General features: G+C 48.5%; 1 protein-coding gene across 3 annotated transcripts in view; it reads left to right on the forward strand.

Annotated features, from left to right (window-relative positions):
- LOC117898065 (protein similar) overlaps nucleotides 1-23,982 on the forward strand; it is a 60,995-nt gene that overhangs the window by 27,248 nt on the left and 9,765 nt on the right. For 2 of the 3 annotated variants that reach the window (XM_034807236.1, XM_034807235.1), the window contains exons 8-11: nucleotides 15,470-16,218; nucleotides 20,784-21,283; nucleotides 21,349-22,096; nucleotides 23,255-23,967. In XM_034807236.1, coding sequence (XP_034663127.1) covers nucleotides 15,470-16,218; nucleotides 20,784-21,283; nucleotides 21,349-22,096; nucleotides 23,255-23,967 — 2,710 coding nt within the window. The remainder of the gene's footprint in view (nucleotides 1-15,469; nucleotides 16,219-20,783; nucleotides 21,284-21,348; nucleotides 22,097-23,254; nucleotides 23,968-23,982) is intronic. The other variant, XM_034807237.1, reaches the window with a different exon arrangement.

Genomic DNA, 23,982 nt, shown 5'->3' on the forward strand with positions numbered 1-23,982 from the left:
ATGTGATGGCCACCGCCGCACCCGTACCCGTACCCGCACCCGCACCCGGACAGGCGTTAAATTGTGTTCCGTGAGCCGTCTTTGGGGGGATGCCCGAAAGGACACACGGACACGGAGATTTATGGCCACACAATTACCTAAACGCTGTTAGCAGGAGGCTTGGGTTTAGGTTGGGGGGAACTATTCTGGAAAGGCCAACAAAATGCCTAGTCCTTCCATCATCGATAAGCCTTAGTTATCTGGTCACGTAGTCAGCACCAGTACGAGCCCGTTCCCGCATCGGCAATCCTAGTTGTGTTGGCTCTAAAGAATCGTTATTAAAGCCGCTTTATTAATGCGGCTAAGCGATGAAGTTATTCACTTGATTCGCCTTCGATAAAGCAAACAACAGGCTGCCTGGCCTGGCGGCTCCAATTTATTATGCTAATGTCCGAGTGCTTCAAATCCAATTGCCGTTGTCGATGCCCAGCCAGCTCCTTGGAGAGCGGAAATGTTTGCCAACTTCCGGCTGGGCACTCGTCGTGGGCCGCTCTCTGACGTCAGGATAATTAACTGTGAATGCGGCAACACTTTAACCAAAATCACTCGAGGGATGCGCAAAAGGCCTTTCCGAAGGAACAGGAACAACATTTTACACACGTGTAAGCGCGCCATTAAAACTTTGTGTCGGCAAAAGGAAAGCCAGAGCAGAGCAGAACCCACACTCAATCTCTCTCACCCTTCCTTCCTGCCTTTTTCTTTTCATTCTTGAGGAATTTAATTTGCCACGAGCAGAATGGAGCAGCCTGAAGATGGGACTCTTACTGCTCGAGGCTATTGCGGCTCCAGCCTTTTTCGTGGGCGAGATTGTCATCGCAGTTGATTCTGTTTTGATGAAGTCGCTTTACCCCACACCTTCGACCCCCTCTGCTGAATCAACATGGCGCATACGCAACGTGTGCCGCGTGTCTTTGTATAGCTATTATTTGTATAAATATTTTCCATCTCTGTGCTCGCCTGATGACAAATTCATAGTCACAGCTGAGCGTGCTGCTGGCCAAATCAACTTGTTTGCATATATATTATTTGTATACCTGGGAGGGAGGACCCTCCTCCTGCAGCACACACATGTGTGTCGTTAAATGATGTCCTGTGTGCATGAGTGGAAATTGCATTTTGATTGGCTTGCTCTCCGCTGCTGATAGGACATGACAAAGCTCCCTTCTCTATGAGGCAGCTCTCTCTTGCTCTCTGGGGAGCACAAGCCCCTTACCATTTCGTCTCTGGTTTTTCTGGTTATTGCACATGAAAACCTTTTTATGTTGGACATAAAATTTGCGTGTTGGCTTTTTGGTGGCCTGCAGGACACAAGCGGCACGGAACGTAACGTAAACGTTGTAAAATGGATCTGCTTCGTTATCGAAAGCGAGATGCATTCCTCTCCATGCTCCATGCTCCATCCTCCTCGACGAAACACAGTTCATAATTTGATTGGAAGCCTCTTTAAATGCTTGGCTTTAAAAGTTGATGGAGTGCTCCCCCCTGGCGCTGGTGTGGTGGGGATTACCATATTAACATATATGTATCTGCCGCAAATGCCAAAGCAAAGTCAGAGGCACCGGCAAAGGCAGAGGCAAGTCCCTGTGTGATACGCACAATAAAACCCGATAAATCCGCCCGAAAATCACAAAATGTTGCCAAAACTTGAAGACTTTTTCACACGCAAACTGAAAGCACACAAGCAGGAGGCGGAGGAGGCGCTGTTGGAGGCCTTTGAGTTGGCTTTTATATAAGCATCAGAATGTGGGGGGACTTCCCTCTCTTCAGGGTCGAGTATCCCATCCATGAGCCGCGTGCGATGCATATTTGAATAAACGTCAATGTAATTGACACTTAAAGGAGAAATGCCCCATTCGGGCACAGGCGAAGGGGAAGGAGAAAGCAGTCCTGGAGGAAGTCGATGAACGCGTGTCTCTTGTGTGCTTCCGCCCTTCCCCCAATAGGGTGGCTCGTGCGTGTGTTTACCTGTTTATTTCCGTTTCCACCTGCTTCTCGTGCAGCGGCCAGCAAATTGCGTAATTTAGCACTGGAAATGTATTTTCTTTTTCCTTTCATAATTTTAAAGTTACGTTGGGGCAGAGTGATCGGTGGCAGGGGCAGGCCATAACCATAAGCATTATTCATGTGGCCACCATCCAACCAACGACCGCTCGCCCGACACCCCCCTCTAACCACTCAATCCAACGTTCGTAGGGGGGAATAGGTTTCATTCTTTGCTTTGCTCCCCGCTAGTCCTTTGCCTCAATTACGCGCTCTCCCCACCCCCAAACACTCTTTTTCGGGGCATATTTTTAGGCACTTTTTCCTCATTCGCTCTCTCTGTCGCTCTTCCACTTCAGGGGCTATAAATACACGTGCCGTAGAATTTAGTCAACAAACTGTGGGCAAGAGAGAGGAGGAGGCGCGTGTAGAATCTCTCTCGCGCTCTCTTTCTCTCTTTCCCTTTCTCTTATGATGTGACAATTACGGAAGCATACTTTTTCGGGCTGTCCCTGACATTTCTCGTGGCGGAAGGGACAATAAAAGCCTGAGAAAAAAGGCAAATCAATTTCACCTACGCCCACGCCGCCTTTTGTTTCCCCATCCCACTACAAGGCCTATTACAAAATGTATTTGTTTGTTCGCTGAGCTTTTTATTTTTTGTTTTTATGGCACTTCGATTTAACAGCAACAAACACAATGGGCCTGGAAGGGGACAAGGGGACACACACCATCATATGGTTTGTTGTTCTTGCAAATATTTTGCGTCGCATTTCTGTTTGCCTTTTGCTTGTGTGTGTTTCTTTTTTCTGTACCACATAAACGTTCTCGCTGCCTCTTACGCTCTCACACTCTGACACTCTCTCTCTCGCTTTCTCTCTGGGGTCCCGTGTCGGTGTCGTTGACTGCTGAAAGTGAAAGTTGTGCTCGATTTTCCGTGCCATTGCACGAGCCTAAATGCTCTCTCGCTTGCTCTCTCTCTCTCTTAGAGGATTACATAACGAAAAGGAAAGTGAAAACAGCAGCAGGAAAAAAAATTCGAGTTCAAGGTCCCGCCTAGGCCGCATGCTCAAGAGAAATCGAACGATAAATACACGGGCGAGAGAGAGAGCACGAGAGCAAGGCGAGAGCGTGCTCTTCCGCGGAATGAGCCTAAAAGTAGGCCGAAATTGAGTGGAATCCCTGCGTTGGCGCTCTGCCTGGGACAGCTGCTGCCCAGGGGCCCTGGCGGGGCGTGGGTAACAAGTTCCTGCTTGCACCAGCAAACAGCTGAGCGGCCCAGAGCAGGCGGCAGGTGGAAGGAGCGGTGACACGTGTACCGTTATGTGGAGTGAGAGAGCGATTGCAGTTATCTGCCCGTTCCCGTTCCGTTCCTGTTCCCGCTCGTTCCCAGCTCAGCGCAGTGTTGATAACGGAAAGGTGCGAGTACTCCTTGGAGATTGTGAGGTCTTCCTTTGCTTCCTTGTTCTTTGTATTGCGTACTAGTTCCTTTTTATTCTTTTTCATCATCTCCACCATTGGGCGAGTGAGGGAGAACGGGAGCCAGGAATCTTTCTTATCGCGCACAAACATTTGGCATTGCATAATTTGAGGCGCAAACAACAGACACACAAGACAACAGTGGGTGGGGTGGGGGGCTGGAGGCGGTAGCTGGAAGTTTCCATCGTAATTGCAAATTACGCAAGCGGGAAATGGAGCGGGTGCGGGTAGAGCAAAAGGATAGACAGACAGACCAAGCCATGAAAGACCAAGAAGCAAGTTCTCAAAATGGAAATGTTTTCTGGCATTTCGAGGGCGTCAAACCGTCGGCCCCGCAAACAGGCCAATGATGGGGGAGAGAGCAGAGCAAAGCAGTAGAAGAAGAGGAGGAATAAGTAAAGTAGAGAAACACGCCAACTACGCATAAAACTAAAGAACTGCTCGGCCCCGCTCACAAAAGTTGACACAAGCCGCCGTCGAAGACAATGAACAAAATAAACAGGAAGCACAAAGAGAGAGATAGAGAAAGAGACGTCAAGGGGTGGGGAGAATGAATGAGAAATGAAAATCGAAGGCAATTGAAGAGCATTTATTGTCAGTAAACAAGCAAGAAAAGAGAGAGAGAGAGAGAGCAGGAAACACATGAAGGGAGGAGCACACACTGGGCCTCCAAGGTAACGGAAACCTTGGCAGGAGCTTCTTTCTCCTCTCTTTTCCGCCGCTGCCTACGTGAGCTGGAGCAATGCCAAGGCCTGCCCAAGATCTCTTACACAGAGAGAGAGCGAAGATCTCAGCGGAAGAGCAGCAGCAGCGGGCGCAACAGAGCGTGAACAGCAACGAAATTCCGGGCTATCAAGCTATTTTTATTAATGATAATTTTCGGTGCTTGGGCATCAGGCGACAAACCGCATAAATCTTTGGACTTTTTTCTTCCATTAATTCTTTTATTTATTCGCTTCTGCCACTTGCAACATGTGACCTGGCCGTAGTGGACACCCACGCTTTCGCTTTAAATCTAATATTATTTTAATAATCTCTCGCCTTCTGTTTGTGTTTGTCACCGACCACCCAACCCCTTCCATGCCATCATCATTCCCATGCTGTACGATTCCATTCTCAATAAAATTTTGTTTACACGGAGGGAGAACAGTGACGAGTGGAATGATACCCTGTAATGGGGTGTGCCCAAACATATGCTCAATTCAACAGCTTATATGCTCAGGCTTGTAGAGGAAGGAGGGTGCGCTCCTTCTCCCTTCCTTTGTACAGGGTATGCCCCTGGCGACTACTCTCCTTCATCTCGCTCCCCTGGCGGCTGCCGATCTGCGAGTCACATGAATTTTGTCGCTGTCTCTTCTGGACTCTGATGTCGTTGTGGAAAACCATTTTCAGTTTCATTTGGATTTTCTCAGGCGGCGAATGAGTGGTGCCGGCGTTGAAGGGAGGAAGCAGCGCGTGGCATGGAAAAAAAAGAAACAGATTTCTGGTCACATGCAGAACTATGAACGAACTACGACGAATGGGGCAGAGTGGCAATCACGTGGGTTGATTTCCACTCGCAGTGCGGGGGCGAACCACGAGCTGTGCAAAGTGTGAGAGAGAGAGACAGAGAGAGAGGGAGTGTGTGTAGGCCGACCCTTCCCCCACTCATTGTCTCGACGGTACACATGTTCTTGAGTGACTTTTGATGGATGCCACGCCTCGGCCACATCCTGCAGGAGCAGAAGCATAAGCAGAGTCCTGCCACATTCGATTCCCTTTTTTATTTGGTTTTTCTTCCCGTTTGCATTTTTTTTTGGGTTCGTCCCTTTTTTTTTTGGATGCTTGATGCTGTTTTTATCTTCTTATCAATTTGCGAGAAAGTTTATTAATTTTCCGGGCCAAAACTAGATTTATATTTGCTCCCTCGCCCCCTCCGAAATGTGGAGCATAAATCAGAGTCAGAGGGAGGAATTCCCGGAAGGGAGGGAGAGCTTTCCCACAGAAGTTCTTATCCGCAGCGGTTCAAAGTTTTATTGTAGTTTCGATCCAGGGCAAAACACTCCCACATTCGGACTGCGACTCCGATTCGTTCACTTTTGGGCCATTGCGTGTCGGCTGGCCATTATTCGTGAACTTCTTTTCGTGCCAGACATTGTTTGGACAGCGCATAATACAAAATTTAATATTAATTCGCGGGTCACTGCCGCCCACAAGCACAGGAAGGAGAATGAACAATCAATGGGAACCACGACGTGGCTGACTATATGGCTAACTAACAGAATGAATAAACGAAGGAAAGACTGAATGAGGAACTGACTGAATAAATGGCTTTCCTTTGATGACTCTTTTTTTCGGCGGGCTGCTCCATCGCTCCACTGATGGACACAATTTCCTCCATTCAATTGTTGGACAACTCAGTGTCGGCCATCAATCAAGGCCCTGTCGAAATTTGTTTAGAATAAATGTTATTTTAACTTATGATTGTTATTGTTGTTGTTGTTGTTCGTTGTTTGCCTGTGCGTGTCAGCTGTCTTGAATGTTGCTTGTTATTTTAATTAAGCGTTCCATAATGTCGCTAATTTGTTGGAATTAAACCAAAAAAACAGAAGAATAAAAAGCGAAACCACATGACAAACAAACGGCACAGAAAAAAGCTTTAACAAAAATAAGCGGCTGATGGAAATTTGTTTTTATAAGCAATTATTAGATGATATTATCATCAGCGGCAGCACCAGACAGATGGATAGATAAATATCCAACCAGACATATGCCAAACCGAATGAATGTGAATGAGAATGTGTGACCAAATCAATCTTCTCTTCGTTTTTGTCGGTAGTGTTGCAGATTGTGTTTTGGCTTTGCCAATGTTGATGATAATTGTTGGTTTTTTTTTTGCCACTTTTGCTGTGTATACACAAACTCGTATCTATTTACACCCGTTTGTATCTGTATCTGTGCCTGTATCTATATCTGTAGCTCTGCTATAACTCATCCGTTGGCAGTCTGCGATTGCCCGTTCCCCTCATTTTTTTGTTTGGTGGCTTTGCCTTTTGTACCTTTTGTTGGCTTTATTGCTCAACGTTTAGATAAACACTCGGAATACACACACACATACATAGGGGAAGAGAGAGATACAAAAACTGCCTACAGATACATTTGCAGAGGAAGCGGGAGCTGGGCTGCAGGAGGCTCTGTTGGCTGTGGGCACACACAAAAAGTGATATATAATAGCCAGGGTAAACGATAGCCTACTCCTACCCCCACAGCCGCCACTTGGGGCCGCACCGAGAGTTGTCAACACTTGAGTGGCATGTTGGTCGAGTCCTTCGTCCTTCTGCTGCTGCTGCTGCTGCTGCTGTCACTGTAAAAAATCCCTGAGATTATCACAAAGCATAAATCAATATTGTTCGAACAAAGATTTGGTTTGGCCTTTGATTCCGTTGGCTGGTGACACGGGGATTATCCTAATCCCCATAAGGCTCGGGCCCACCGCTCTGATCGATTTTCGCTAGTTTATCGATAAGTATCGATGTTTAGCTACTCAATTAAGACAGCAGCTGACAGACCCACTGAATAATGTATGGGGCAACCGTACCCTCCCCTCTGCTGTCTGCTGCCACACCTCACCACGACTGGGGACAAACACCTGTTTGGGCCCCAAACACTTTCGAGCCACACACTAGTTCCGCTGATTGATCATTTATCACATCGTTTATCTATCGTTTGTATCGTCATCACAATCGAATGGGGAACTCCTCCTCCGCCTTCGCCACTAATCGTGAGAGCAGCTACTGCCTTTGTGTCTCCCCTTTCCCCACCCTGAAGTGCCTTGTCATTCTCCCGATTGTTGTTGTTGTTCTCTTTCTTTCTTTCTCTCGCTTTTTTTGGATGTTGGCTTTTTGTCTGTGCAAAAAACTTGATTTGATTTCAGCCTTCTGCCTGCCGGCTTGCCCCTCTCCCTGTTTCCCACTCTCCCTCTTCCCACTCTCCCATGTCTCTCTGCCGAATGTGTGTTGCCTGCCTTATCATATGTTCCATTGCTTGTGCATTGCCAAATCTCTTTTTGTCTTGTTTTTTTCTGCTGATTTTTATTCATTTTCGTGTTTTATTTGTTTGCCAAGTGCGCGAGACGCCGCTTGGGCCCGTGGAAACCAGTTCCACCAGATGCCGGCCGGCACTCACACACACACACACACACACACATGTGTGTATAAGTGCAAATAAAAGCACACATTCAGGTCTGCCGTCTGTTCACTTCCCACCCCACCCCATTCTCACTCCATTCCGTTCCTCACGCGATCGTAAAGCAGCTCAACTCTTTGAGTCGCTCTCTCCCCCATTCGCTCTCTTAGTTGCTCGCTCTTTGGCTCGCTGGAGTAGTTTATGCTGCTACTGGCACGTAACACAGCAGACAGACTTTTTTAACCAGGTTTTCTGCGGAATTCCAAATGCGTTTGCACCTGTCTGTGCCCCCACCCAACCTCAACGCTGTGTTTCTCTGTATCTGTTAGATGACGCGACAACGTGAGTGGGTCTGTGTCGGTGTCGACGCTGTTGCCCCTTTCGATTTCACGAATACTTTTTGAGCATATTTCGCAAATTGTTTGGAGAATTACGTGTCAACGGGGGGGTACTCGGTCGGTCGGTCGCTGTCTGTAATGGCAGCGGAACTTATGAAATAGTTCTCCAGCCTCAAGTAAATGCCTTACATGGCGCACAGTAGGGGAGGGGCCGGTAGATATTTGACCCGATTTGTAACTGCGCAAATGATTTACTCATTCCATTGACTTTTAGTGCATAGTATAGATATACAATGTACTCTCTCGATATGGCTATGGATTTGGATGTGGGCAGATTATCTAGACATCATCTGTCTTGCTGTCAGAGTCGTGCGATCGATCTACAAGAGAGCGGCGAACTCGACATTCCACTCAGAGAGAGCGCAATTGCAGATTGCACTAACGAGAGAGAGTGAGAGTAAAGATTGCACTAAAGAGAGAGGGGCAGAGAGAGAGAGAGCGAGTGGTATTTATAGTAATTCGAACTTTAGTTCCCTCTCAGATAAGCAGAACCTCACCTCTCCATTCCACCATTCCCCGCCACAATCAATATTCCTGTGTCAGCGTCTTGAGTCATTCTTAGGGGAGTGTAGTGGGGGTGGGGAATGGATTTGTACGGGTGTTATGCTACAAACGACTTTGGGGGGCTTGTCTGGTGACGATTGAGCATGATTCGGCACTTTGCGTTACTTTGGGGTGGGGTGCTGATAATTGAAATTGCACATAATACCCGTACCACTGCCCGTAACCCCCCAACCACTGCACTCTCTCGAACTGCGAGTATTTAGTAGACCGGTTTATCTGTACGCCCTGCAATCATCGGCCTGATTTATTTGGGTCATATACTACATCCTCGGTTGCCCCTTCCTTGGAGCGTGCATTTTAATGTGATTGAAGTCCGACAGTTGATTTGTGTCTCGTGGTGCGGAGCGACAGAGCAGGGAATTGCAGCAGCATTTCAGCTTTTAGTCTGCGGTGGCAGCAGCCACTCTGCCCCACTCCACTCCACATCGCTCTCCTGTGGCAGTAGCCAGAAATAGCAGCCATCGAAAAAGGGGTGAAAATTCCTTCCAGTGAAGACATCTTGTCTTCTACTTTTCCTCAGCTTTGTTTGCTTTTGGCACACTTTGTGTTTATTTTTACATTTTGCGCGAATATTTTCCTGACTCTGGGCCTACAGTCCCCACAAAAAATGCCAGGAAATGATCTTGTCCAGAAATGCAAAATAAATAATATTCGATTGCTCGATATTGTTGTGGCAATAATAAAGAGCTGCTAATGGATCGATTGGGAACGGGAGCTTCTGTTTTTTTTTGTATCTATTTTAAGCATTTCTGGCATTACTTTTATCACAATTTTCGGGGAACATCTCGAATGATTCTGTTCGGTTCTGCTGTGATTTTTGCATATTTTCTTAAGCATTTTGGATCTTTAATGCTTCCCCACACTGCCAGCCTGCGTTTATTTATTGTTCATTTTCGCTGTGTGGAAAAATGTTTGCCCGACCCCCGAATACGATTCGAATTTATTTCTGTCGACACCCGAAGCCAGAAACTGCATAAAGATTTAGAATTTATTTTCATTTTATTCTGTTTGTCGTGTGCTGCCTTCCTTGACACCTTTGTTTGCGATGGTTTGGGGCGTGAAGCTCTGGAAGTTTCTGACATTTTTGAGTGGCGCACAGTGGCCTCCTCCTTCCATGCCATGTCTTTCCATGCTGCTGTCGAATCATTTAACGAAGAGGCTCGTGAGATTTCATCAGAAAGTTGTGTAAATTGTGTTGCAGTTAAAACACACTCACCAACACAGCACACACACCTATACGCCCATAAACAGTTTTATTTCGTTTCCAAGGCGAAACGTAAAAAGCGCTCTCGTGTCCGTCGAGAGCCTTGTATCTATCTTCTCACTCGCTCTCTCTCTCTCTCTCTCTCGCAACGCCCGTTCGTCCTGGCAGCCTACTGCGTCCTTGATTGTGTGGCTGTATCTGTGTATGCTGTTTGGGTGTTTGTGTCCCTTTTTATGCCCATCACGCAATGGCTTTAGTTTTATGACGAAATTAGCGAATGTCGGCAAACTGGCAGCTCTCATACATACAATATTTGTGAAATTTGAAATGTACCCCCCAAAAAATGAAAATTGCAAATGCTAAGGATATGAATTTGAATGGATTTCCTTTTTCTTTTCCTAAGTAAATGGAAATTACACTCGCTGGCATACTCTCAGGCGCCTCTGTGGTATCTCCTCTGAACGGGCGGCAAGCAGTGCTCGTCGCTACATTCCCGTTATCGGGCTATCAGCTGTGGGCCTCTGTAGGGTTCAACGTTTACCGTTTGCAAGATTAGAGGCCTACACCTACTCGACGCTGCTTTCAAACTCACTCACCCTCGAGTTTTACTGGCCTCTTCCGGCTCTCAAAGAGCGGCAGAGAGGGAGAGCCAGCTTATGCGAAAACAAGCACAGCAGAGCACACAATTTGTTTGGCATAAAAACAATAATAAATAGCAAACGTCGTGTGAGACTGCAAACATTTCGCACTCGAGCGATGAGTCAAGCGCTGCAAAAGCACTCAAAGAGAGTGCGCCGGCGCTCTCCTGCGCTCAACTCTCTTGCTTTGCTGTCGTTCTCCCGCGACGCTTTGGGGCTGGCTGCGGCCTGTGCTGGCGTTTCACTCAATGGCAGAGCTCCCCCACTATTTCCTTCGACACTGCTGTTGAACTTTCGTCCACCCTGTGTGTTATCTGGGCAATTCGTCCAATGTTAAGGCATTCCAGCAGCATGTTACACCAAGTTTCGGCTGCGCAGTCAAGAATCGACGGCAGCGCTCTCTAAACTTGCCACTCAAGACAGCCAGCCGACAGCGACGGCAGACGACAGCACGGCACTCTCTCTTAAAAACTTAAATGAAAATTATTTCCACTCATTCTTCTCTGGGTCTTCGAAAGCAAAAGCTGAGCAAAGCAGCGCTCCGCAGCGGCCAGCATAGCACCCGAGCAAACACTTTTCGTGCACTTCTCCCCAACAACACGCTCGAGCAGAGCACAGAGCAGAACCTGGACGCTGCCACGGAACTGTGTGTGCTGAGTGTGTGCTAAAAACTATTAACTAAACTCTGCTGCTGCTCTCTGCTCTATCTCCCCCTCCGCACTCACTCCGGGCTGCCGTGTCGTGCTTAAAAACAATCGGCGATTGGCGTTTGTGTTTTTTACCTCGCCAGCTACTGTCGGAATCGGTTGAATCGGAACGGATCAGATCGGAACGGGGATCAGATCGAACACAAAATCGAAGCGCGAGTCCCTCCTACACCCCCTTATACTCAATACTCTCGACTTGTGCAAACAAAATAAAAGTCAATAAAACGCAAAAAGCCCTCGAGAATAACTGTAAATATTGCAAATAGTAAACGAAACGGGAGAAATGCAAAGTTAATGAACGGAAAATAACAAAGAGAGAAGAGAGAGTTTCGATCAAAAGGTAAAGATCTAATGGGAAATTTCAACTGGCGAAAAAGTTAATAAATTACATAAAATATCAAGAGCGAAGGCGTTCGTTCCAATTTTTGTATTTTGTGCTGTGATCATCGTGGAATAAAACAAAATCTAAATAAAAACACGCAACAAATTAAACAAATTGCCAACAAAAAAATTGACAAAAATAAACTTTATTATGCGTGGAATGACACACACTCACACACACACAAACACACTCGTGCAGATAATATATAACTTAAAGTATATATAATTCCTATTTTAATCAGCCTGCTATTACGGGTGTCTTTGTGTGTGTGTGTAGATTATCAAAATCAGCAGCGATCTGCTGTGCTGTGCTCTGCTCTGATCCGGTCCATGTCCAGATCCAGACCCACGTCCAAGAAAAGTGTATGCAAACGTTTGTTACCCTCGGGCCTGAAAGCCATTTCTGCATGTGTTCTTTATGCGCGATTCAAAAGTTAATCCAACGAAAGTGGGAGAAAGGAAGAAGAGACGAAAGTTTTACACAACACTCGGTCCTAACCTGCAATTGAAATTGCATTCTGCGTGCATTCGCTGCCGCTGCCGATGCCGCTGCCTCTGCACTTGTCCAAAAATGCTCTCTCTGCCTAGTAGGCTCTCACTCTCCCACTCTCAATCACTCTCTTCGCTCCACAGACCAGACAGACATAGTGATGTGTGTTTTGTTCCTTCTTCTTCGTTTCGCTTTTGCGGGGAGGAGAGCCAGCAGCGGCATTGCATTTGCAAATTTGCATTACATAAAATTGCCGAGCGAGCGCTGGCATTTGTTTATGCCAGAATATAGAAATTAATTAAAGGTAAAGTGTGCGTTTAATTGCGAGTGCAACCGTGGAGAGGTGTCTGTCTGCCCCCGTGTCCAGTGTTTGTTCCGTGTTAGTGTTTGTTGTTCCTCGCCCTCCCCGCTCGTTCGCGGGGACAGGCCAATTGATTACACAACTCCCCGAGTAAACATATTCTCCTCAATTTCTGTCAGTTGGTACGCTCTTTTGATCTGCTTAATTCAGGGTCCATTGTGCCTGCACGCCTCTTCCTCCCCTCCACCGGTCCACTATATTCTACTGGCTTTTTTTTCGTTCATTCAATTTACTACACACTCACATGGACAGCGACACACACTCTTCTCACAGAGAGCAATTACTGCTATTTTACGCTGCGTTGGTCCATGCGTTGGATGGGATGGGTTGGGTTGGGTTGGTCGGGGGGGAGCAGGCAGGGCATCCAATGTAGCCGTGTGCCCGTTATTGCTCTGCAATTGAAATCAGCGGAAGAGGAGAAAAGAGGAAAGAGCAACAGAATACACAGCCTCTGCTTAAGTCTCTCTGTCTCTGTCTGTGTTTGTTGTCGTATGCTTGTTGTGTTCCCCACTCTCTATCTCTCTCTCTTTATGGGCGCTTGCTTCTGTTTCTCTGTCGCTGCTCTGCTCTCTGTTCTTTTTTGCCTCTGCCTTCGACGCAATTTGTTACACAATAAGAAATTGTTGCTTTAATTTACATCTGTAGCTTTTTCCTCTTGCCCTCCCCTTGAGAATGCGCTCCTCTTACTTATTTCAAAGATCTATTTGCATTGCCGATGCATTACTAATGTGCGCTTAAATGTTTTACTGTCATTTTACTCCCCTCTTACTTGTACTTCAACTTCGTTTAGTTGCGCTCTTCGCACACGCTAATTAATTTGTGCATTTGCACACAGCGGCAGAGAGCGAGAGAGCTGTGCTGTGTTGTTTCCAAGCAAAAAGAGCAAGCGGGCGGGCGCATACATCAGGCGATCGAACAGCGCTGCTGCTGCTGCTGCTGCTGTTGCCTCTGCTGACTCCGCACTTCAGCTTCGGCTTCGTCGCGGCTCTGGGCGAAACGCGACTGGGGGCCCACAGTTCAACAGCTCTGGGGATCGATAGTGCGATAGTCCCGTTATCACTTATCAGCCTCTCTGGACTGCACTTTTCAAACACTTCATTCCCACTCTACTCCCCGCTCGAGTGGATCCCTAATTACGATGTGATGTAAGCCTTTTTTGGAGCCCTGGAACGGAACGGTCTCAGGTTCTGGTTCTAACTGGTTGCAGCAGGCACAAGTCATAGTGGGGGCAAACAATTGGCGATCCCCCGGCGACAACAAAAGAAGATGAAGCAATTATTGAAATGTATCCGTGTGTGTGTGTTGTATCTATTGTGTTCTGTGTGTGTGTGCTGTATCGGGTGGGTGTGTCATCACATCTCGATCCATCGACTCGGTGCCCACCCACCCACTCTTTCCGGGTTACGCAATGACATTGGAAACCCATCAAAGTGGGCTGGTCACCTCGTTGAGGGGGCTGATATCTACCCATCTATCTAGCTATCTTTCTATCTATCTATCTATCTATCTATCTAATGCACATTGAAAACCCCTTCACTTCAATGTCACACATGACTTTGCAGTCCCGCCTCTTGAATTACTCTGGTACTCTGGTACTTTCTGCTATTTCACCAGAGGGACGAGCCCCCAAAAAGGCAAACCGACGACTCCGACCACCGTCTGTGGTTGGGGGTTTGGTTGGTGTCTGAAATCTCACAATTATAAATAATATTCCATTGTTTGTTGCTTTTGTTGCTGGTGATATTCCGCCTCATCATGTCCAGCACTTGAGGGCCGTCGACGCACAAATATAGATCGAGTGTTTTCCGTAATGTTCTGCCGCTGCCGCTGCCGCAGTCGCTCAGCCGCTATGAATATCGTGTGATGATGATGGCGCCTTTATCACGATCAGACCTGGCTGTCGGGTCGGGGCATTCCACGGGGGTTTCACGGGGGCCCCACGGGGGCTTCACGCGTCTAGCGCTTGATACTCACCCGCTCCATGCATGCACACCTCACGACCCAGAGCCAGGGGCAGGGGCAGTGGCACGGACACGGGACAACTGCCTGAGTCGGCCGATCATGAAGGCAAAGGCACTCACTATCTTATCAAAGAGCAGCAGGCAACAAAAACATTTGCAAAACAATCAAATTTGGCCGAGAGACGCGCCGTAAAGTGCCCGCCGCCATGTTGCTGTGGATCGCTCTCTCCCTCGCTCTCTCTCTTCTCAGAGATTGCTGATACTCGGAGAGGCAGGCGTCTTATCAATGTGGGTCCGGTTCGAAATGTGGGTGGGGTGGGGGGCAGATAAGTGTAGGGTTCAGCCTTCAGCTCTTGGTGTTATTGCCTTGTGAGACATCGGGACACACCCACCTTCCGTGCGATTCCATTCGCTTTGCTATCTATCACGGCCTGCACGTCGAGTGATCCCCGAACGCGTCGCTACTGATTTCTGCCTGGATAACTGATAACGAGGCGATCGTTGGATGCGTGGAATCCATCCCCGATCGATTGGGTGTGTGTGTGTGTGTGTGTGGGGGTGACCCCGAAATTGGGTGGCTGGCAGCTTATCGGCAGAGGAAAATTTTCCAATGCTGCTGGTTGTGAAATTGAATAGTGTAAACCAGAACAGACCCCGGCTGCCATCGCGTCCATCGTTAACTAGTTAATCAGGAAAGGGGGAGACCTTAGTTAGGCAACACAGCCCGCTGCCCCAGGGTGGGGTTGGGGCTGCCTGTTGCCTGTTGTTTGTGGCTCAATTCGGCTCGTTAGGGGGTGGGGTGGAGACGGTAGCTAGTGTTAATTTCTAAGTCTGCTAATTGATAATTACTAACCAGAGAACAAGTGCGAGGCAGCTGCCACAAACAGCAGCAGCAGCTGCTGCTGCCACACGCGACTGTGATTGTGATTCCTCTCTGTGTGTGTTGTGTGCTGAAGATACTTTGTTGAAAGATACATTGTGGAAGCACCAGCATGCATTTCCCCAAAGATACGAGAGTATCTATCGAGTGTATCGCGCGCTTTACTTTTCTCTCTCTGTGCCTGTGGGTGTAACAAACGCGCTTCGATTCGTCATTTTTGCAGTAATCTTGAGAACAAACATGAGATTTACTCACTCGCTCAGCAAACGGCGGCAAGTGAGCAAAAGGAACAGCAACAGCAACAGCAACAACAAACAGCAACTGACATCGAGAACAACAACAACAACAAAACAGAAACAACAACCACAACAACACCGGAGGAAACATCAGCTAAGACAAACGCAACTCCAATAGAGCTTGAGGAGAAGCCCCAAGCCCCAACTGAGAGCAAGGAGCCAGCGTCGGAAATAAACAACAATCCGGAGCCAGAGAAAACTCCAATTGCAACGGAAATTACTGCTGCTGCTGCAACCAACAACAACCCACCAACAATCACAACTGAAACAACAACAGCCAAACCACCCAACAACCAACTGCAGCAGGCAGAACTCCATATCAAGCGGGAGAACCACTCGCCGGGTCCGCGCACCATCACAGCACAGCTGATCAGCACCGCCACCACCAACAGTGGCAACAGTCTGCGACTCGAGGAGAAGCGCCCCAAGTCGGTGACTGCTTCGGTGTTCCGACCCAGTCCGGCGCCACCTTTAACTGCAACACCCCCCACAGCCCCAGCAGTGGGACTTGGATTCAAGAAAACAACAGAACCAACACTGCCGCCAACAACAACAGCAACGGCAGCGATTCTCTCGTCGAGCAATCAGCAGCAGAATCCACAGCAGAATCTGCAAGCGACTCAAGATATGAGTAAGGGATTCCTATCATTCGTCGACGATGGACGAGGCCTAACAAGTGAGTATCCCAAGCCTAAAACCTTTTAAAACTATTTAGAACGAACTCAATTCGGTTGGGGTATCATCTTGCTATTACGCTGATAAGCTGATAAGCGGAAGGGGTTGCAAAAACATTTCATTAAAGTACATCCAACAAATGCATCAGGTGCAGTGCTGCGTTCAAGGCTGAAGAGTCAACGTATCGCTCACCAACACTCCACAACGTTCACCAACACTTGCACACATTCAACAACAGAACAACAACAACAGCTCATTCATACATATTTATTGCCTGGCCCTGCCTCTGCCTCAGCTTTGTTTATAAATTCTATGCATAAATACGAACGGTGGGGTTGGGGCACAACTTTTAGTGACGCGCGATATTTGATGTGATTTGACGCATTGTCGTAACCCTCTCTGATGCAGCGTCGTCGATTGGTTGATTGGTCAGTCATTCAGTCAGTCAGTCAGTCAGAGTGTCAGTCACTCTGGCGATCGTCAGTCAGTCGGTTTGCTGCTTTTTCTGCTTATCTGCCAGTGCCTGACTCTGGCCGCAATTTGCGCAAATAAAACTATTTATTTGTAAAGAAAACAGCAACAACACATTCCCTCACTACCCACCCCGCCACGCCACGCCACGCCCCTTCAATTGCATTTAGTAAACAATGTTCAGTGGTCGCCTCGCCTGATAAGTGCATTCATAATATATATGTACATGTACAGAGCCATATAAACGAGTATATAGTTGGTTGGTTTCCACTCCCCACTCAACCGCATGCCGGTTGCCAGTGCATTTTCCCGAGCTGAAGCGGCTTCGGGCCCACTCTTATGTCATGTTTTGCCGGCTAATCATACAAAGCAATAGACAAAATGGAACCCCACCCCCAAAGGGTCGATCCCTTGTGCATATATTTGCATTTGCATTGCCTACAAAAGATCACCGTTGATAGAATATAAATTGTTGAAGCCGCAGAGCAGCCTACAGGCAGAAGTGGCAAAGCAGTAAACCAGCATGGCAAGCAGTATAGTAGATTCAAGAAAAGGATTGGTAAAGCAGTTGGCAAGCAGTTAGGTGCATCCCAGAAGCAGTAGCAGCAATAGTAGCCATAGCAGCAGAGCAAGCAGTGCTCTGCTCTGCTCTTTTGTGCTTCATTCAATCCATCTGATGGATCCCATGCTGTGGAAAAACACTGCTGCTGGCTCGCGGCTCTGCGTCTCCAATTGTGTTTGTGTGGTGGCAGGCAGCATCCGAAAACCAATTGGAAATTTTAGATATTCTTTTTTTTATGGTGGCGAGTGAGAATTTTTTGTGTTCTTTGCTTTTTCTGTTTTGTTTTTTACTTTTTGGGGGACCACTTGCACGCTTCTGTCGCCTGGTGACAAGAGCACAAAATATGAATATTAACTTGAGCCAATTAATATGTTAAGCGATGCGCGGCTGTCGTCGGACGGACACAGGGAACAACGAAGAGGAGCAGGGAAAGAGTGGAAAAAGAGTGGAGAAAGAGCAGCATAGAGAGAGCGAGAGAGAGAGAGGAATGTTTTGGCGCGTGTGCCAAGGTCCGGCCATGGATCAAGCGGATCTGTCTCGCATGTGTCCCGCACCCCTTCCAGCACCCCACCGCCTCATAGCCTTTTGCTGCTTAAATTTTGAGTATTTTTTCTGAAATTCCTCCTGCTCTGAATGGAGGTATGGGGCGAACCTGCAGCTTCCCACCCCATCCCGCCTATGCCCCTAATCGCTTTCGCTTTTGTTTCGGCCTCTTTCTGTTGACATTTTGCGCTGCCTGCGGCAGATACTACAGAAACAGCTACGGATACCTTTCGTGTTCCCCCTCATTGCCCCTGTCTATATTTATTTTCGTTTCGTGGAACATAAATAAACAGGGAAACGCCGCAACTTTGGCTTTATTTTTGTCTCGTCTGCATCTTTGGATTCAGGCATCCATCGATGATGATGCCTCGGGCATTATGTGTAGTTTTCCCTTCAAACTTGAAACATTCCGATCGCCTAATCAGCAGTTGATTGCAACGCTTGCAATCCAAAAGACACTCTCAGTGCACCCACAGACACAAATGCTCCACCTCTTCCCCTTTCCTGATGGACAAACAGACGAGCAACAGAAGCTTCACTGTAATTACTTTATGCTGTTATCCGATCCGCGCAATCTTCAAAAGCAAATATTTGTAACGATAACACAGCATGGGCAGCGAACAAAAACAAAAACAAAAACAGGAACACAGACAGCCACTTATTGCCCATAAATAATTTGCTCCCAATAATGTGCCATGCGAGTTATGGTGCGACGGCAATTATGCCTCAACGTATCGATGGGGTCATGCGTGGACGTGTAAACGCACTTCGATCGTGATTAGCACGAGTCCAACACGACTGTCCATGCAGTGAGGCAGAGGGAGAGACTCTCCTCCAATCATATTAACGGAATGGGCTGGGGATGGGATGATAATACCACAGCCCAGCCGCAGTTCAAGTTCAACTTGGCTTCAGTCGCTTCATTGCTGATTGTCTCTCGTCTGTGGCTCTATGGCTCTGTGTACATTTTTTCCAGATTTTATTTTTCGGGTTCTCTTACAAAGCATCGCCCTGTGGCCCCGTTTTGTCTCTGGCTTTCTGGTCGTCGCCTCTTAAGTGCCAGTGTCCGGGCACTCATTTTCGATTCTCCGTGTTTGTTTTTTCTCTGATTCTGATTTGGAACTACGTCACGTCACGACACGGAGCCTGGTTGCCGTTTTCAATTGCAAAGATGATGACATAAATTTATTTAAATTGAGGCTGCTTTTTGTCTCTTTTCATCTGAAGATTTCCCTCCACAGTCACGGGTTTGTCTATGCTTTATGTATCTTCATCTCTGTCTGTGTCTCGTGTGTTCATGCGGCAACCTGTTCCCGCCCCAAAGCAAAAACTTTCGAATACACACGCGCCACACGATATTCAAGTGCACAAACCGCACACCGAATGTGGCTCAAGTGCAGAGATGCCTTTCACATTCGATTGGCTGACTGAATCACTGGGTGATGGCCACAGCTGCAGTCGCAGTCGCAGTTGCAGTCACGGCTCAGCCTTCAGCCTATTCTCATCTCATCTCTCTCTCGTTTGTAGGCCCCCAGTTAGCCCAGTTAGTTGGCCGCTAAATGCGAGCCAGGCCCGGCCTTGCACATTTTTTTCTGAGGGATCAACAGGGCAGTGTGTACTTCGGGGGCTTTGTATTATCATGCGCCATAATTTCTGTTGTTTTTTCCGCAAAAGCCTCGGCGACAGCGACGGCGATGCCAGCGCTTGAGTAGCACTCGAGTGCCATAATTACAAGTCACAAATACACTGCCGGGTTGCTGGGTGCAGGAAGAGGTGCGGTGCAGTGGGGGCAGGGCAGGGCACCTTTAGGCGTGCATTGTTAATTAATTTGTTTGTGTCGAATGCAGCGACCGCAAGAGCAAGTGCCCAGTCGGAGGGCTAGAGACGGTAAAGGGAAAAGCTGTGCCAAAAGCCCTACCAGATAATCGGTTCTTTATTGCTTTATTGCCATTATATACTGGGATATGTGTGGGCAGAAAATAGCGAGTGCTAAGCCACACTGGGACAGAGAGAGAGAGAGAGATAGGCTTCTCCTGGCCAACATCTGCTGCTTATATGGCTGCTGCTGTCAGAGGGATTTATGGCTGAGTAGAGAAGTAAGCCCCCCTGCAATGAACACTCACACTCACACTCACAAATTCCTATCCATAGACTCACGAATGCATTTGAAATTCTATTTGGCCTGCGGTCTTTGCAATTGCAACTTAATAGTCGCCCAAACCCGAGCCGCACAGGCGGTTGGAACTAGTTTTATTAGCATATGCACCAGGTACATATATGATGTAGCGAGAGATCGGGGGATCGAGTGGCTATATATAGAGGAGGGGTAGTCGTGACGCTCGCCGCATCCCAAGGGGTGATAAGCGCCTTGCCGTGCACCTTTTGCCCATCCAATCGGATGCGATGCCCTCACGAGAGTTATTTAATTCAGGAAAAATTAGTACAAAATAATAATAATTATTTTTGATTTGGAATTCAGATTCTGCTTCTGTTTCTATTTTGTGTTTTCCGTTTTTGCTTTGTCCGCACTTTTGTTCCGTGTGCGTCAAAAGGGGTTTTGGTTTTGCTGTTTGCTCTTCGTTGATAGCGTCGCCCCAAAGTGCTGATTAATGAGTCCTCCCTGCCTGCTGTATGGCCGGGTAGGAAGAGTTATGAGTGCCATAAAAATCATGGCTCGATTTCGATTCGAATGGGGCACGGGGGGCATGGAACAAGAGGCATCGACTAGGCGACTAATTCACGGAGGAAACGCGTTCAATTAGATTCAATTGAGACGAGCTGTCAATTAGAGCACAGAGCTCTGGCACTGGCACGGGCACGGGCAGTGCCACTGGCGATAAATGAATTTTCGGCAAGGGTTCCATTAATTAACAGCCATCCAAAAATGTAGCGTAGATGACAACACAGCGCCGAGAGAGTTCGTTCTAGCAAAAGCAAAAGAAAACCAGGAGAAACCGAAACTAACCGAATTTCTCTCTCTCCATTTTCAGTGCTCAAGGAGGAACCCGACGATCTGTCGCATCACTTGGCCTCGACCAACTGCATACAGCTGGACGAGATGACACCCTTCAGCGACATGCTGGTGGGCCTCATGAGCTCCTGCCTGCTGCCGGACGAAATCAACTCCCTGGACTCGACCACCTGCTCGACAACCGCCAGCGTGGCGCCCCACTACCAGAGCAGCAGCAGCCACAGCCACAGCGGCAGCCAAAGCAGCAGCTACGCCAGCAGTCCCCTCAGCCCGCTAACGCCCACAGGTGTGGTGACCACAGCAGGGGGAGCAGGAGGAGGAGCAGCTGCGAATGGCAGCAGCACTCCGAGCAATCACAGCAGCAGCAACCAGCAGCAGCAGCACCAGCAGCAACATCAGCACCAGCATCACGACAACAGCAACAGCAGCAGCAACATCGATCCGCTGTTCAACTACCGCGAGGAGTCGAACGATACGAGCTGCTCCCAGCATCTGCACTCGCCCAGCATCACATCGAAGGTGAGTCGCTGGGATTTACAGTAATTCTAATGACACTTCTAACTCCTTTCCCCTCTCGCTTGCAGAGTCCCGAGGACAGCAGCCTGCCATCGCTATGCAGCCCCAGTTCGCTGACCCAGGAGGATGACTTCTCGTTCGTGGACTTTGAGATGCGTGCCCCGTACATCCCCATGGGCGATGACATGCCCCTGCTCACGGAGACAGACTTGATGTGGTGTCCGCCGGAGGATCTGCACGGATCCATGCCCAAGGAGATCGATGCCATACAGCAGCAACTGCAGCAGCTGCAACAGCAGCAGCATCACCACCAGCAGCAGCAGGCTTACAGCCAGTACAACCAGCAACAACAGCAGCAACAGCAGCAGCAGCAGCAGCATTTCTCCAACTCCTTGTGCTCGTCACCCGCCTCGACAGTGTCCTCGCTGTCGCCATCGCCAGTGCAGCAGCAGCAGCAACAGCAGCAGACCGGAGGAGTCTTCACCACCGACTCGAGTGAACTGGCCGCGCTGCTCTGTGGCACGGGCAATGGAACGCTCTCCATACTGGGCGAGAGTGGAGCCAACGCCGCGGAAGAGCGTCTTCAGCAGCAGCAGGCCAGCAGCGACTTTCGCAGTTTCCAGCAATTGCAGCAGGAGCTGCAGCTGCAGGAGGAACAGCAGCAGCAGGAGGAGCAGCAACGTCAGCAGCAGCAGCAGCAGCAGCAAATGATCAGCCTCAGCATCGAGTGCAAAAAGGAGAAATACGAAGTGCCGATGGCACCCAGCCTGAGTCATTCCATTGAGGATGCATTTGAGAATGACTACAGCAAGGATTGTAAGTATTCAACGGAGAGAGAGGAGCATCAACCATCAATCAGTTCATGCTTAGGGATCGATGGAATAGATTTGAGACTGGTTGGGGCGAGACTTCTTTTTCCTGCACTTGGAGAGGCCTCATTTTATGGCATTTGTCGCCTGACTATAAATATCCCACAAAAAAAGCAGAAAATAACATTAAGTTTGCTTTATTTTTTATGATATGCTGCCAACGCACACACACACACACACACACGCACACCCTAAACCACGCCACACACGCACTGCCACAACGCCTACATGTACAAATAGAGGAGGAACAGAAAATAGAAGAAGGAACCAAAATTTTAGGGGGGGAAATGTTCGAGAAATATTGTTGCGTGCCGCGGAAGATGTCACTGTGGCTGGCTGGCCGGAGGGGGAGCTGCGGGAGAGCTAATTGATGTGTGGATCCAAGTTTTTCCATTCCATTCGTTCGCTTCTCTTTGGTCGTCTCCTTCGTGGCAGCCGTCGCGACGCTGAGAGGAAAAGTGCTTTGTAAACGATTTTGCGTAATTTTCACACATTGCTCTCTTACCTTTGACACATGTCAGCGGGAGCGTAGGGTCTGGTCTGCTGTGGCGCCATGATTGATGCCTGCCTCACACAGGCCCCATGGCCCTGTCAGTTGTATTGACTGCAAGTGCCTCCAGATGTGACAGTCAGTTGTGGCAGCTTTCGGGAGTGGCAGGCAGTTGCCTTTTAGGCCTTTATGATATTTTCCCCACCTTTGGGCTAATCCGCTGCGTGATTTATGTCAGTTTTCTGTATCTATTCTAGATACGTGCAGACAAAGGCAGCAACAGATACACAGATACACAGATAGAGATACAAATATAAGTATCTGCGGCTTTGAGAAGATTCTCTCTCAATTATTTATGTGCGAAATGTTGCTGGCTGCCTTCTGGATGGCAGGCAAAATATTATTGTTTTAAATTAGCATCAATGTCATGGGCAAAGGAATTAATTTTGTCTTCGAATCGAGGCATCGAGGAGTGGGCAGGCAGCAGAGGGGATGCCGGGGATTAGGCAGCATGTTTCGACATCCCACAAGAATTTAGCACCCACATTTTCCCCTCCTCCATTTCCATTTCCATTTCCATTGAGAATATTTAATATATCCGACGAATTCTTTTAGCTTCCAATCTGGACTGCTGGGATCTGCTGCAGATGAATGTGGCGGAGGCTGGCGTTAGTCCGGCCGCCTCGCCCTCACCCTGCAAGGTGGCGACCATCCAGCTGCTGCAACACCAACAGCAGCAGCTGCAGCAGCAGCAGCAGAACATCATCCTGAATGCTGTGCCCTTGATAACCATTCAGAACAACAAGAGCATCCTGCAACAGCAACAGCAGCAGCAACAGCAGGAGCTGCAGGAGCTAATGCAGAGCAGCAAGCAGCAGGCGCCCGTGGCCACCATGAAGCTGCTGAATGGAGCGAGCATTGCGCCAGTGACCACCAAGGCAACCATACGCCTGGTGGAGAGCAAGCCGCAACAGACAACGACACAGCAGCAGCAGCGACTCGGAAAGGCAACCATGCTGCAGACACTCGTGCCCCAGCAGCAGCAACACGGAAACAAGCGACACCTCAACAGTCAGACGAGCCAGGGAAACCCGGTGGAATCGAAGCGCTTGAAGAGCGGCACCCTCTGCCTGGATGTGCAGTCGCCGCAGCTGCTGCAGCAGCTGATCGGCAAGGACTCGGCCCAGCAGCAGACGCTCGCGGCCAAGAGGGCGGCCAGCGAGCGCTGGCAGCAGACGGCGGAGGGCAAGCAGCAGCAGAAGCTCCAGCAGCAGCAGCAGCAGCAGTCGAACTCGGTGCTGAAGAATCTACTCGTGAGCGGACGTGATGTAAGTGCCGGCTAC

Source organism: Drosophila subobscura, chromosome O (assembly GCF_008121235.1).
Source record: "Drosophila subobscura isolate 14011-0131.10 chromosome O, UCBerk_Dsub_1.0, whole genome shotgun sequence".
Classification (NCBI taxonomy): domain Eukaryota; kingdom Metazoa; phylum Arthropoda; class Insecta; order Diptera; family Drosophilidae; genus Drosophila; species Drosophila subobscura.